Source organism: Hippopotamus amphibius, chromosome 9 (assembly GCF_030028045.1).
Source record: "Hippopotamus amphibius kiboko isolate mHipAmp2 chromosome 9, mHipAmp2.hap2, whole genome shotgun sequence".
NCBI lineage: Eukaryota > Metazoa > Chordata > Mammalia > Artiodactyla > Hippopotamidae > Hippopotamus > Hippopotamus amphibius.
Genome location: NC_080194.1, coordinates 30,976,148 through 30,990,240, shown reverse-complemented (window position 1 = coordinate 30,990,240; position 14,093 = coordinate 30,976,148). Strand labels below are relative to the sequence as shown.

The window sequence follows — 14,093 nt, the reverse complement described above, 5'->3', positions numbered from 1 at the left end:
ATATTATTCACAGAGCTCCACCTTCAGATCCAGTCAAGGTAATCTCCAGAAGGTCCCTAGCAGGAATGCCCTCCATCTACCTAATCATCCAAGGATTAGTTCATTTCTCATTTTCACCTGCTCAGGTTGACACTGATTCCTTCTCTGAACTCTTGTTTTACTACTACTCATTACCACAGTTTACAGTCCTATTGTCCTCTAATTGTTCCATATGTGGATATTTAAGCATTCCATGATGGTACCCTGACAAACTGCTGAATCTCTCCTGAACTGAGCACAGGTTCTCAACAATACTTGCTGCTGTTAGTTTTTAATACCAATTAATTTACTATTAATTTAAAAACTACCATTTTAAAAAATTCAAATTGAATATATATATATTTTAAGCTCTTTATTGGAACGTAATTGCTTTACACTGTTATGCCAGTTTTTGCTGTACAACAAAGTGAATCAGCTGTATTTATACATATATCCCCATATCCCCTCCCTCCCTCAACTCCTTCTCATCCTATCTCAGCCCTCTAAGTCATCACCCATCATCAAGTTGATCTCCCTGTGTTATGCAGCAGCTTCCCACTAGCTATCTATTTTACATTTGGTAGTATATATATGTCAATGCTGAATATATTTTTAAAGCATCCTAAGTTATATATTTGTAAGTATATAGGAACAAGAGGTGCCAAAAAGTAAACTGTTTTCCTTTGGGCAGATTTTCCATGAATGAGGTTAAAATAAGGTCAAAGGATTTTATGGTCTTTCCATTAAAAAAAAAAATCAATACACTGGTGTTCATTTACTACTTCTCTAATATTTTTCACTTGAACAACCAATACTACTGCAATCTTATTTAAAAAGAGCACCAAAAAGGTACTGATGCTATAGAAATCAAGAAGAGCTATGATACCTGTTATTGAAGTAAAATAACAGCAATTTAAAAAGTACTGTTTTTTTAATAAAGTTTTCCCATTGTATGCACACAGCTTTTATAAAGCAAACAGAGCTTATTTTCCTTATTTTCACCTTGTCACCACTTCATATATAATACAGTCTTATACATCAGTAGAAAAATATTAAAAACTAGCAAGGATAAGATATAATCCACCTGAAAAAATATCAGATATAAATATAACCCCATACTTGAGAAAAAACCAGTATCTCTTTAATCTCAAAGACAAAATAAACATCCATGTAAACAAGATGGGGAAAAAGAACTAGAGCACCAATTGAAGGACCCCCCCCCCAAAAAAAAAACAAACCAAAAAACACACCATTAGTGTGTACTTACAAATTAAAAAAGTCAACTCAAGTCTTCATTTTAGACCTCAACACATGACAAGTCCACAATAAAGGTACATATCTTGTCAGGAGACTTAAATAGTACTCGACTCATATTTTCTAGCCATGTATATAGTTTAAAAGCAGCTGAATCATTTCTTCAAAATTACAAAAAGGATTTCAATATCATGGCATGTTTTTATTCTTTTTCAAGAAAGCTGGTATTAGTTACCAGTGATCAAGAGAATTTTACTTTCAAGTAAGTTAAAAGTTCAATAATACCCCCAAGTACATATTCATAAAGCACAACTCTCTAAGAAAACATGCTTACATACCTGCATTATGTGAGTTTTATGAGCTGTCAACACCTTAAAATATCAGATCATAAAGTGTTCTAAATGAGGTGTTCCTCATCAGGTCACATAGCACAAAACGAAAGCTTTAAAAATAATGTATAAATGGGCTAAAACTTTTGAGCTGAATTTCATTTAATGCATCAAACTTTAAATGAACTAGGTGAGTCACTGCAAATAGACTGATTTTACCATTAGGATGAGGATGAAAACACAATATAAATTCACACAGCTAAAAATGTATAGAGGCAAAGACTGACAAAAGCCTATAAATTATCATACACAATATATTTAGAGCACAAAATAAATTCCTATTAGAGAGTTTTAAATGCAAAGAACCAACCTGTCTTGCCTGAGTTCCCAATTAAATTAACTATAGCATTTACTCACAGAGTCAACTAAAGATATTTTAACATTATTTAGAAACAGAAATAAAAATTCATATAAATACAAATATAAGAAAATTAAAAGGAAAAAATGTTTTCCTAGAAGTTATTTAAGGAGAAATGCAAACATTCAGAATATTTTGTAAACTGGCCCCCATCCTCTGACAGGACTTGCCACAACCAAATGCAGTTTGGTTCTTCATAAAAATCAATTTTAGCAGAGCTTTGATATGTGAAATACATATTTTCTACCTACCTTGAATGTTTATAAAGTTTACGAGGTCTACTATGCAATTTCCGATCCCAATTCTCTGGATCACTGGAGTTACTGTCATAAGGATGAGGCCGTCCTGCCATCCCACTTCAAGCTTCCTCACACTACTGCTCTGAAAGCACACATGTAGCACCCATAACCTACGTAAAAGAGTAGTGGTGACCTTTAAATCTATTCCATGCAGAATTAAACAGTCACAGAATTTTACATGCTTTCTGATATTATTGTGACATTTTTTAAAGTGATGAATAGGATTATAAAACATCAGACACACAAAATGCCACAAATTAGATTAAAATAAACACCGAGGTCTTTTTAGGTACTTTTCATTTGATTATTCAATTAAATTTGTCACTCCTATACAGCACTTTAATAATGTGCTATTTGTATTTAGTACATATACTTAAATTGCCATTTCGGTACCTCATGTTTCCAAACATCAATAAAGAACCAAAAAAGACAAAAACAACTCTACAGAATGATTCTTTCAGACAAAATTTCGTTTGGAAAACATTTCTTAATTACTAAAAGTTTAAGATGAATAACAAAGCATCTAGTAAGACTACATAACAATGTTATTTCTTTAACCAAGTTAAAGACCATGAACAGAAATTTAATATTTGTTCAAAACTAAAAGTATGTAAACATCCTAATGTTTCCTTACAGTACAATTATCAAGAAACATTCTATCAATATGATTCATATATTTTATGCCTTTTCATATGTGAGGCTATGACTTAGTTCTACTACAGTCACGTGAAATTATAGGAAAACTCACTTAAGAGCCACTTTACAAAACACCTGAAACTAAGCACTTTAAAGTAAATTCACTATCCAATTTAATCTTCACAATCAACTTATAAGGTAGGTATTATACTCCTCATATAAGAATAGAAAACAGTATCAGAAGTTTAGTAACTTTGCCAAAGGTCACAATGCTGGTAAACGTCAAAATTATAAAGAACAATGAGAATTTATTACTATATGAATAATCTTGATCTTGAAAAAAATGCTCAAACTGGAGTATTCTGTTTAGAAATAGTAGGTCAGATTTGACTTTTAGAGATTGCAGACATCGAAAGAAAAAACAAATGAGGTTAAACGATTTGAACAAAGTTATATAAACTGGATTAGAACCCAGGTTTCCAGACACCCACTCCCATATGCTTTACAAATACTTTTTCAAGCTGAATTTGATAGAGGGAAGTGAGGAGGGAGTTATGCATAAAAGTCAAAGGGATGAGAGGTAATGGGATGGATGCCTACATTCTCCATCAAAAAAAAAAAAAAAAAAAAGCAAAGGGAATCCAGAATTGAGAAAATACTGTATCTCACTGAACTGTATAGATTATTCCAGTACAATTTCACCAAAAAGTGCAAAAAGTGCCAAAAATAAATTCATGAAAATTGTGAGTCTATCTCAGAACACATTAAGAGAAACACTTTTATTTTAGAGAAACTATTTTGCTATTTTAGAATTTTTTCTTCATACTTAGTACTTTCTAAAAACAATTGAAAAATCTAATAATAAATGAACATTTTAATAAATATGTAAATAAATAGCTCAGAGCGAAATAAAAATAATAAAGGGGGAAGGATGAGAATTGTACAATGGCCCATTCAAATTCCTTAGCAAATGACACACAGTTTATTTGCTGAATACTCCTGTAAAAGGAAATCTTTCCTAAAGGATCACTACATGATTAACTAAAAATCAGTCAGATGTGGGACTTCCCTGGCGGCACAGTGGTTTAAGAATCTGCCCACCAATGCAAGGGATATGGGTTCAATCCCTGGTATGGGAAGATTCCACATGCCTCAGAGCAACTAAGCCCGCATGCCACAGCTACTAAGCCTGTGCTCTGGAGCCTGTGAGCCACAACTACTGAAGCCCAAGAAGTCACCACAATGAGAAGCCAGCGCACTGCAATGAAGAGCAGACCCCACTCACCGCAACTAGAGAAAGCCCGTGTGCAGCAATGAAGACTGAACGCAGCCAAAAGTAAATTAATTAGGTAAAAAAAATTTTAAAAGAAGAAAAAGTGCCTTTAAAAAAAATCAGTCAGATGTTAACTGAACATGAAAACCACAAAATTGTTATGAAAACAAAAAATTCTCAATCTCATTTGAGTTTTTAATTAGAAAAATAAAAATGTATTTACTATAGAAGAAACTTTAAAATTTCAATTTGGTATTATAGCTAGTTATCCGTTCTGAAAAGATGACGCAGAAGAGAAGGGTGAAACAGAACATGCCAGAGAGACAAAGGAGAAAGTCAGGTAAGAAAAAAATGGTCACAGATCAAGAAAGACCCAAAACATAAAAAAGAATAGTAGGGAAAACTGATAAGGAGGGAAAAGAAAGATGTAGAGGCTTAGCCTGTTCTGTCGAATGAGATATTTAGAGCATTTTCTCCTTACTTGATAGGTCTTCCAGTAAGCTATTTCAGGCATTAGCATTTCCTTAAAGGGGCACATTAGCTCCTAACCCTTAACTATAAGATACACCCTTCTGGAAATCCACAGACTGCTGAGTAAAGAATAATCCTAAACCATGGAGACAGTGACTAAAAAAATACAACGATAAGGAATAAATAAATTCTGATTCATATTTTCCACTATTTTACCATGGGTGGCACATCTATCTAGTAGCAGGGAAATAGTACATATTCCGAATCAATCCTACTGAAATTAACAACATGTATATTATGGCGAACCACAAGAAAGTCAAGAATGTTCAGATGAAGGCTATCAAAAAAGTCAATTGGAAAATCATGCTTACATTTCATTTGTCAATAAAACTTGAGTATCACCATGTGAAGGGTTTCACCCCACTCCTCACTCCCAAAAGTAAGGATACAAACAAAAAAGAAGTGAAATTCAAGCTGAGATAGTTGAAAAAAAATATGCCTGTGTTTGCCTACACATGCTAGCATATTTTTAATGCTACAGATTTAACTACAAATAGATAAAAAGTAAATGACACACATTATATACTGTTTTGAAATGTCTAATGATCTTTTATATTTTAACCAATCTCTGTGCCATACTCAGTGACATTATATTTATCATTCATTCATTCATTTACTTACTGAACACCTAATATGCCAAGAAATTTACAGATGCTAAAGCAAGTTGGATGTTGTTATTGTATGGGACTCACCCTAGTAAGGGAAAAAAAAAGACTCCACTAACAGTTCTCTACCGCTTAACTCCTCTCTCTCTCCTACCTGAGTAGTCTTGCACTGTTAACCCACCCTTCAACTCCATTAAATCTTGGGTGTTCTTTGGGATTCCATCTTCATCTGCTGAGTCCAGGGAGACAGCAGACAAAGAAATAAGGATCAAACCCTTGAGAATGCCAGGTTTTACATACAACATACACTGAATCAAAAATCCTGAAGTCATCCTTGACCTCTCCTTTCCCAACATCAAGTCTAACTTCAAATTCTTCTTTTGACTCCTTCTCTCTCCCTTATCAATTATAAGGCTGCTGCCTTCATTTAAACCCTTAACATCTATCAGTAAGCCTCTTAGTCAACCTCTTAACCCCCATTCAATTCTATATTAGCTCTGCAGTAATTAGCATTATCTTTCTAAAGACTTTTAATGGCTCTTCATTTCCTGATCTAAACTCCTTACCATAAAAAGTTCTTCAAAATCTGACACTTGGATCCCCAATGTCTACTTCATATTAGGCAAATTAAAGATCTGGTTTGGATCTTGTAATTGTCAAAAAATAATCACTGGATTACTGGAAACAAAGTTCTTAGACAATAGGTAACAATTCATTACTAATATTTTTAGGCATGACAGAAATAATGTAAATTCTAAGTAATCTAGAAATAATCTGTACAGAGGCTGGAACAACTGGGGCCTATTGGTTAGAGACATCCATTCAGGAAACTGCCAAGGTCAACTGGGAAAAAAGTGATTCCACTGCTTCTCCTTCTCTTGGATATTACTACCTTTAACAAAGGAGAGGAGGTGGGGGCAAGGAAGACACAGACTACAGTATCATAAGTACTCCCTGGGCCACTACTTCCAGGTAGTATTAATTAATGGCAATGACCCAGAGAAGAGTTTAAAAACAAACAAAAAAACAAAACTCAACCAGGATAGTATACGGAGACAATTTATTCTGTCCTCACTATTATCAACGTGCTAGGAAGTTTATACACTTTCTTGTTTTTAAAGCTCAAAACAACCCAACATTGCTATCCTCTTTCATAGATGAGAATCCCAGTCTAACTGAAAGCCCATGTTCTTTCCAATGTAACAAGCAAAGTACACAGAAATTCATATATTTGCTCCTTATTGCCAACAGATCTCACTTTTAAACCACAGGCATCTTGTGGCTTTGTCCAAACTATTGAGATCTCATTTTAAATAGTGTCATTACAAAAGAGCTTTTCTGTTAAGTGAAATTGTTTTTATCTCTTGAACTTGGCAAACAAAGTAATTCAAGTGTGGTGGTTACTAGAAAGACCTGATAGGGAAAACAGTGAAGAGAACAGACTCACATAGTGATACCAGAGCCAGATACCAAGGACTGCCTTCGGCTGCACAGAAAGCCAAATACCCAGAGGTGTGGGTGGGAGAGACTGACCAAGAGGTAGTCAAGAAGGCACCTGAGCTAGCAAAATGTTCTAAGGTAACCTTTCCTATGTGGAAAAGACCAAAAGAAGTAATAGCCCCACAGGGCAAATGAATCACTTGAAATTGGCAGACCAAAAGAGCAAACACCTGACTGCTGACACGTTCAGAGGGGTCTAGACGTAGGGAATTTCTGAAGGGCCAGAAACTTGAGGGATCATTTGATGAGCTTCCCTCCTTATAGGCACAACGGACAGACTGTACCACCTTGAAGGCACAAAATACTTGCTATGAATATAATTGTGAAAGAAAAAGAACAGGTGGAAGCAACTTTTAAAAGAAAAGGAAGCAGAGGGATGAAAAGGAACCTCCTGCGAATGCAGCTGAGAGAATTGGTCATGTGAGCCTCCTGCAGATAACAATTATCTTAATTTGGATAAAAAAAAAATTTTGTATTAAAGCATTTTCTGGAAAGCGTCCCAAAGCATACAGTAGTAAAAGAAGAGCTTACTCTTGAAAAAACTCCAGCTGGACAGGAACAGAATCATGAGATCAGTTTGAAGTTTTTATGCCGAGTGCCCTCCCCCTACCCCCTACAAATATGGTTGGTGAAGGCAGCCACACAGCTCAAAGTGGTAGAGAAAATAGTTCAGGGCTGGAAGTGCACCTGGAAACTTAAGGCAGACATAATGGGAATGAAAGAACCACATAAGCATAAAAATCTGAGCATAAACTCTGCTCAGTTAAATTACACATGCATGAGGGGAGACTCCAGATAGCCCCTACAGTAAACTATAGAAGAACTGAAAGCTACATGGTGTAAGATCTATGAGTTTGATGCTTTTGAAAGTGAATGTACTCCCCAACCATACACAGCTCAAGCTGCAGAAAGCTGAAGCCCTTACTGGCTAGGGGTGTCAGAGGACAGAGACCACTATTGGCAGACAAAATACTAAAAGGGACTCTCCAGAAGTAGCGGAAACACAAGGTAGGTGAGCTCCAAAATCTGAGTATAACCTCTGCCCAAATTTCTGGCTGACCACTGAATTACACAGGTGCAAGAGAATCCTACCCTTACCCCCACTCCACAGGAGACCAAGCTAAAAAAATAAGTAGCTAGAAGAAAAAAGCTGAGCACAGACATCAGCTGTCTCATACTGCACAGGAAACAAAGTTTGCAGATTGAGTCCAGGAAAGTTAATGGTCCACTAGAACAAAAAAATCCGACAATCCTCACAAGAACATGAAAAATTTCAACCAAAAATTATGAGATCCAAAGACACAAGACAGTAGTGAAAAGGTAGTCAATAGAAACTGACTCTGAGTCCAGATGTAGGATTTAGCAAATAAGGACTTCAAAGCATATATTATAAATATATTTAAACAATTAAAGGAAAGTATATTCAAAGCATAAAATAAGAAAATGGTCTTGATGAGTGGCAAGAAAGAGAATCTCAATAGAGAAGTGAAAACAAAAAAATGAAAATTCAGCTGTAGCTGGCAAAAACAACTAAAATGAAAAATCTATTAGATGGGCACAACAGCAGATGGAATGACCAAAAAAAAAGAAAAAAAAAAAAAAAAGATCAAGGAACTTGAAAATAGAGCATCAGAAATTACCCAATCCATTTAATAAAGAGAAAGATTAAAGAAAAACAAACAGCTCTGCAGACACAGGTGGGACAGCATCTAATGATACAACATATAAGTAACTGGAGTCACTACTAATACACTCAACAAAATGGAATTTCAAAAGCACGACTTAAAGGTTCCCCACCATATGATTTCATTTATATAACACTGTCAGAAAGACAAAACTGTAGGGATTACAGATAGAGCAACCAGAGCTCAGAGCTGGGGGGACCACACAGGGATAGCACAAGGTAATTTTGGGTGGTGATGGAACTATTCTGTATTTGGACTGTGGTGGTGGTAGTTACACAATTGTATGCCTTTGTCAAAACTCCTAAGAAATGTACACCAAAAAGAGAATTTTATTGCACGTAAATTTAAAAAGAAAAAAACAGCAGCAGAGATGTTTAATTAATACCTACAAGTATCAAACATATTAGCATGACATAATTAAACCACTTTTTGATCAAAAGCCCCCGCATCATACTGCCCCCCTTACCATTCCAAGCATACTTAATCAACAGCCATCCTTCCACTGCCATAAATGATACTTATTAATTTTTGATCATGAAAAATGGTGAGAATTTTTCTGCTTCTGCCACAATAATTGACTTAGAGAAAAGGTTTTGGAATCAAACTAAGTTGTATGACTTTGTACAAGCTTCTTAACCTCTAAAACCTCAATTTTCTTAAATGTGAAATGAAGAAAATAATACAATTCTTATTACCATTATTTTATCTATTACTAATATAACTGTAAATCAAATTATTATAAAGAATAAATAAGACAGGACACCTTATATAATAACACAGTGCTGGGTACATTGCTGATTTTGTCTAGCAGACTACCAAATACAAATTCTGCGTAATACTTTATTAGTTCATTCATAACTTTCTATTTGCCTTTGAGATCTCCAGAGATGATGAGAATTCCTAGACAGTTGCTCAACATTTATTGAGCATCTATAATGTGCTAGATGACTGGAATAAAAAGATGAATATGACATCATCCATGTCCTGGTTTAAATAATAATTATAAAATAATCACAACATAGGGAACAGGGGAAGAATGATTACCGGTACGATTTTTACTCATTTTGAGCTTTCCCAATTTCTCCAGGGTACACCTGAGCCTCACCTGTTCTACCTAACATCAAAATTTCCTTAGACTTTTACAGAGTCATCAAAGAGCCACATACTTTGGACACAATAGCTGGATCAGTTTTAGGAGCTAAATCAAAACCTTACATCATTCCTACAGTAACTGTGATGTAAAACAAATATTTCACTCTTAGCTTAAAAGTAAATTTTAATCTCTGGAAGAATAGACCAAGCATCCTAATTTCTAATCTCTGAAAACTCCTTCAGTTATTTTTATCAGAATATTTTTGCTGCATCTGAGAAGCTTAAAATTTTTTAATTTTTTCTCTCACTTGGATATAACAGCCTCCTTGCTACATAACAAACTGCCACAAACCCAGTGGCTTACAATATCATATACTATTCTTAGTTTCTGTGAGTTAGGAATCCAGCATAGTTTAGTTCAGTCTTCTACAAGGCTACAATCAAGGTGTCAACCATAACTCGATCCTCATTAGGAGGCTCAACTGGGAAAGGATCCACTTCCAAGGTTACTGAGATTGTAACAACTCATTTTCTTATGGCAGTAGGATTCAAAGCCAAAGATGTAGAGATAGCAAGTCTGCTAGCAAAATGGAGTCTTATGTAACATAATTAGGGAAGTAGCATTCCATTACCTTTGGCACATTCTTTTGGTTAGAAGGAAGCCACAAATTCTGCTCACACTCAAGGCAAGGGGATTATAAAAAGGCATGAACACCAGGAAGCAGGGATCATGGGAATTACCTTAGGGTCTGTCTACCATATTGTCCAACACATTCTACCTAGGTTATGACACTAAAAGTTTTAAGATTCTGCTAGCCCTTGTTCTAATTATACAGACCACTATACTAACACACACACACACCTCTTTTATCTCCTTGACTTCACAGCACTACTTGTCACAGCAAAAATCTAGAACCAATTTAAATGCTCATCTGAAATGAACTGGTTAAAAATCTGCACAATATCATGCAAACAGCAAATATGAGATAGATACTCATGAGAAAAATATTCCAAGATATAACATTATACTAAAAAGCATGGTACAGATATGTATTACATACTCCAACATGTTTAAAATATGTATGCATTCATCCATGTTATGTTTTTAAAATGTCTAGAAATATCACATAAAACTTATAACTAGTTGCCTCTGAAGGAAGGAATGAGAGACTTACTTTTCATTGTATCTCATACTATTTGAATATACCACACACTGTTTTCATAATTGGGAAGGGGGGGGCCCTACAGTTAAGTATTTGGAGGTGGCTTTGCTATGGAAATTTTCTTCCTTGTTTAATTTTACTGCTTTGCTATAGTTTTGTTTTTGTTTCTGATTGTTCAAATACGATCAATACATATTGCAGGGGAAGAAAAATATCTTTTTCCCCACCCTTCTAAATTTTCAACTGGGACACCTGTAACAAGACAAATAACAGGAGAAAAGCATACAAGTTTATTTTATGTAACTTTTACTTGACACTGGAGCCTTCATAAGGAAATGAAGACCTGAAGAAAAAATTGAACCTGAGTGTTCTTATGCCAAGTTTGATGAAGAGTGGAAAATCGTGGAAAGAGTATAGTAAACTGACAGAAACTTACTAGCATTATCTCTTGCTCAGATTTCTATGTTTCTTCACCTTTGGAGCTAAAGATGCTCCTTTCCTCTAAGTATAAGGATGATACCTTTCATGAGGGTTTTATGACCTACTTTAGAGGCAGGTCAGAAAGTTCCTCCAGTACATGCGGTACTCTAATTCCTTCTGCTTAAAACATTCAATATATGAAATTAACATAATTTGGGATAGCATGTTCTGAATCCCATTATTATGCATTGGTAAAATATGTTTCTGCCACGTCTTCCCTTAAACCGTAAGACTCCTTGAGGGCAAGAACAAAGTATGACTCATATTTGTGTTCCTATAGCTTAGTACAAGTTGTATGTAAGCTTTTACAAAATGTTTTCATTAATAAAATTAAGATGAAAGAAACCAAAAGGCATTTCATTAAACACAATCCACTAGTGAAGAGGAAATACAAATTATGAAGATTTATAGGGAATCTTTAACTTAGTTGCTTGTCTTTAAAAATAATAGTATTGTATAATCATACCCACCAATCATGTGAATCTCACCCTCAAATGAGCAAAAAGTATCTAATGCCAACAGTTGCTCTTAGGAACTATACACTAAGAAACTGGTGTTGGAGGGAACATAAATATCCCTGGAAATATTTTTAAAGATATTATCAAACAACCCTTAACATTCCCCAAAAGATTCCTCAAAGCTGACTAAATCTCACAGAGGCACTTTCAGTTGTCAAGACTTACATTTTTCTTATTTGCTGCAGTTAAAATAAAGCAAGTAAATAAAGCTGAAATCCTTATTCAGGATATTTTTATTCTAGATTATAACTGATTAAATTTTATGTAACTAGTTCCAGGATATCAAATTCAATTGACTTATGCTTTCATTCAAAATCTATTCATTGAGTACTTAGTACCTTTTCAGGAATTTTGCTAACTGTTAGGGATATCCTAACAAACAGATTTAATAAAATTGCATGAATTTTCCATTAAAAGTAAGGTACTTTGTCTAAAGGACTTCCTTATCAAATCCACCAAAATGTAAAACTTTTCGAAGCCAGCTTATATTCAGCCCTTGATCCTCCAGAGGTGACCTGGAGATAAAATTCCTGAGTTAATTGATTTTATCACTTTTATAAAATTTCTACTGAAATTTTGCTGACTTCTTGTTTAAGGCATTAACACTTCGTTCAAGAACCATTTCATTTATTTTTCCCATCTTAAACAGCTCAATCAATGTTTGAAAATCTTTCCCTATCTTAGGCATTTTCTCAATACCTATATCACATAATTAACATTCTAATGAACTACATGCTGTTTATAGTGCTAAACTCTTAAAACTCACCAAAAGGCATATTTAATTTTTTAACTTTTCTAAAAAAATCTTAATGTTTTATTCTCCATGTGTATGTCCCTATTTTTCCTTTTTTATCTATGACTAAATAGAATTGCCTTCAAAACCAGAAACATCTTAGTGGAAGCAAATCACCTTGACATAAAATTTAATATAGACAAATCTCCAAAAAGCTGATGAATTGCCCAAATCAAAGTAGATTACATTCAACTCCTAAGAACCAGCACCCTTTAAACAAAGTCAGGCTCAAACAATGTTTTATTTTTCCTCCATGACCCTTTAAACAAAGTCAGATTTTTAAACAATGTATTCTTTTTCCCTCTGAGAGGCTTTACAACTAAGTTAGATTATATTTTTCATATAATCGTTTACTATGCTGTTGCATTTTGAACAATTCATTCATTACCTTTCATTCCTTTCAGATTTTTGCTTGTCTGCCCTCAGTTCAATAGGCTAGAAAAGGCCCTAAGTATGATTCAAGTTCTAGACTTCAGTACTGTCTAATAGAACTTTGTGTGATAATGGAGACGTTCTGTGTCTGCACTGTCCAAAAAGTAGCCACTATCCACGTGTGGTTAGGGCTTCCTAGGTGGCGCAGTGGTTAAGAATCCGCCTGCCAATGCAGAGGACACAGGTTCGATCCCAGCTCCAGGAAGATCCCACATGCCGTGGAGTAACTAAGCCCGTGTGCCAAAAAAAGAAAGAAAATACACACATGTGGTTATAAAATACTTGAACTGTACAACTGATTAAATGAGTTTTTAATTTTCCATTCTAACTCATTTAGGTTTGAATAACCATATGTGGCTGTAACTACCATATATGCTAGAATAACAAACAATGACCAATACATATCAGAACAGGTTCCTGAACAATAAGGTCAAGCCATCCTCCTTTAGGAAGGTTACCAAGACTGGTGGTAGGTCTGAGATATACCTCACCACTAAGTGAACTATACCAAAATATGCAGTGAGATTTTTCAAGCAAGATAGAGGTATAGGAGCTAGATGCTAGTATCTAATTCAGGAAGCCTTGGATAATAAGTTGGATTTTCATATATATTGTCTATGCTAACTCATGTATCAATCCTACAAGACATGAGAGGTGTCCTGTATTATATCAAGGTGGTCCCTTTTTAAAAACTGAGAAACTGGCTTAAATCAATTATGCTATCTGCCTAATGTCACAAAGCTAATAAATAAACTAGGACTCAAATACATATCTGTACAAATTCAGTGTTTTTTTCCACCATACCACACTGCCTCTCAAATTTAGTACACAATCCATCAAAACACTATACCCAGAAAATAAAAAGTCCTAGTGGTCACATATCAAATCACTAAAAGACAGACAGCTAGATGATAGATAGAGAGGTTCTAAAAAACCAGTCGATTATTTCAGCAGAAGATCCTTTCCTTCCTCTCATATTATCTCTCCCAAATTCCACGTTAAAAAAAAAATCAAAACAGAACACGAAACCATAAAGAATTAAGAAAAAAAATAAGTGAACATTTATC

At 34.7% G+C, this 14,093-nt stretch overlaps 1 protein-coding gene across 4 annotated transcripts in view; it reads right to left on the bottom strand.

The window, feature by feature from the left end:
- BTBD10 (BTB domain containing 10) overlaps nucleotides 1-14,093 on the bottom strand; it is a 77,412-nt gene that overhangs the window by 45,996 nt on the left and 17,323 nt on the right. For 2 of the 4 annotated variants that reach the window (XM_057749425.1, XM_057749427.1), the window contains exon 2: nucleotides 2,271-2,428. The exons of 1 other annotated variant lie outside the window; for it this stretch is intronic. In XM_057749425.1, coding sequence (XP_057605408.1) covers nucleotides 2,271-2,371 — 101 coding nt within the window. In that variant the 5' untranslated portion in view covers nucleotides 2,372-2,428. The remainder of the gene's footprint in view (nucleotides 1-2,270; nucleotides 2,429-14,093) is intronic. One more of the 4 variants, XM_057749428.1, reaches the window with a different exon arrangement.